A 1,088-nucleotide genomic window follows, 5' to 3' on the forward strand; every position below is an offset into this window, starting at 1 on the left:
GTTCCTTATGTCCCGCAAACTGATCAGAGAGGAGGGTCTTTTGTGCGGTAAGTTCATATCAGTGAGTTGTGGTATGTTATGAGCAACCTCAGTTCGCTCTAAATGATCGATTTGCCTGTTTTGCTGAAGGTGGCAGCTCTGGCTCAGCGATGGCAGCAGCTGTGAAGATGGCTGAGCAGCTGGAGGAGGGGCAGCGCTGTGTGGTCATCCTGCCTGACTCTGTCCGCAACTACATGTACGAGACACAATGGCAGATACACTTTGAATCCAGTGAGAGTCTGGAGGGCTCACAGGCCTTCATGCCTTCAAAAATACAGTTGTGGGCAGACGTTTACATGCACTCATCATGCCCATGAACATCAATACTTTTTAAATAGGGGTGATGTTAGGACTTTTCAATGGTCATTTCACAAGCTTGCTATTTCCATTCCAAAACCAGTTTGGATGTGTGTTTGTGTCCTGCTGGAACACCTTAATGTGTCCAGGTTTTATCAGGTCAAGTTTATCTAGCTGTTAATTTGATGTAAAGTTTCAGAATTTAGAGGTAGTTTTCCTTCTTCATTATTTGTGCATCCATACACACTACTGGGCACAAAACACCCTTGAGCATGAACAGATGCTATAATCTTCTTTGTTGTGAAAGCCTCAGCTTTATTCCTACAAATACACCTCTTGTAACTGGCCGAATAGCTCAGTTTTTGTCCCTTCTGATCATAAAACGTTGCTTCAGAAGGCATTTGGCTTGTCTATGTGGGGCAGCTGCTCTTTTCAGTTGAACTTGAAGCTGCTGATTTTGGGCCAGGGGCTGGTACGTATACTTTTGATCCTGCGTGGATTAGAGAGAAAATGTATTAAAATTTCTGCTTCCATTCTTGTTTTGTTTTAGATGATTAAAGATGCATGCTTTATAATCTTTCCCCATTTAAAAAGAACATTTTAATGAAATCTTTAAAAGCCAGTGAATGAACATATGTACCAAATTTAACCACAGACCATCCAACAGTTTTTAGCTCTGTCCTCAAAAATGTGTAAATGTGTGTAGAAATGAATCAGTCCACTGAACAGTTTAGAGATCTTCATGGTTTCAA

The 1,088-nt window shown here is 41.4% G+C and overlaps 1 protein-coding gene across 1 annotated transcript; it reads left to right on the forward strand.

The window, feature by feature from the left end:
* The first annotated feature begins 6 nt into the window (after window positions 1-6).
* LOC121814062 (cystathionine beta-synthase-like) lies at window positions 7-1,082 on the forward strand. The gene is made up of 2 exons (XM_042218058.1): window positions 7-47; window positions 130-1,082. The coding sequence occupies exons 1-2, from the start codon at window positions 8-10 to the stop codon at window positions 354-356; spliced, it is 267 nt and encodes an 88-aa protein (XP_042073992.1). The 5' UTR covers window position 7; the 3' UTR covers window positions 357-1,082.
* The last annotated feature ends 6 nt before the right edge of the window (window positions 1,083-1,088 follow it).

The sequence above is a fragment of the Haplochromis burtoni genome, unplaced genomic scaffold (assembly GCF_018398535.1).
Source record: "Haplochromis burtoni strain Fernald_Lab_line unplaced genomic scaffold, NCSU_Asbu1 Contig_7082, whole genome shotgun sequence".
NCBI lineage: Eukaryota > Metazoa > Chordata > Actinopteri > Cichliformes > Cichlidae > Haplochromis > Haplochromis burtoni.

Excerpts from the sequence above, each read along its gene's own strand:
- LOC121814062 (XM_042218058.1), top strand. The coding sequence starts at position 8 with ATGTCCCGCAAACTGATCAGAGAGGAGGGTCTTTTGTGCG. Across the intron at positions 48-129 it reads AGAGGAGGGTCTTTTGTGCG|GTGGCAGCTCTGGCTCAGCG; the intron begins GTAAGTTCATAT and ends GTTTTGCTGAAG.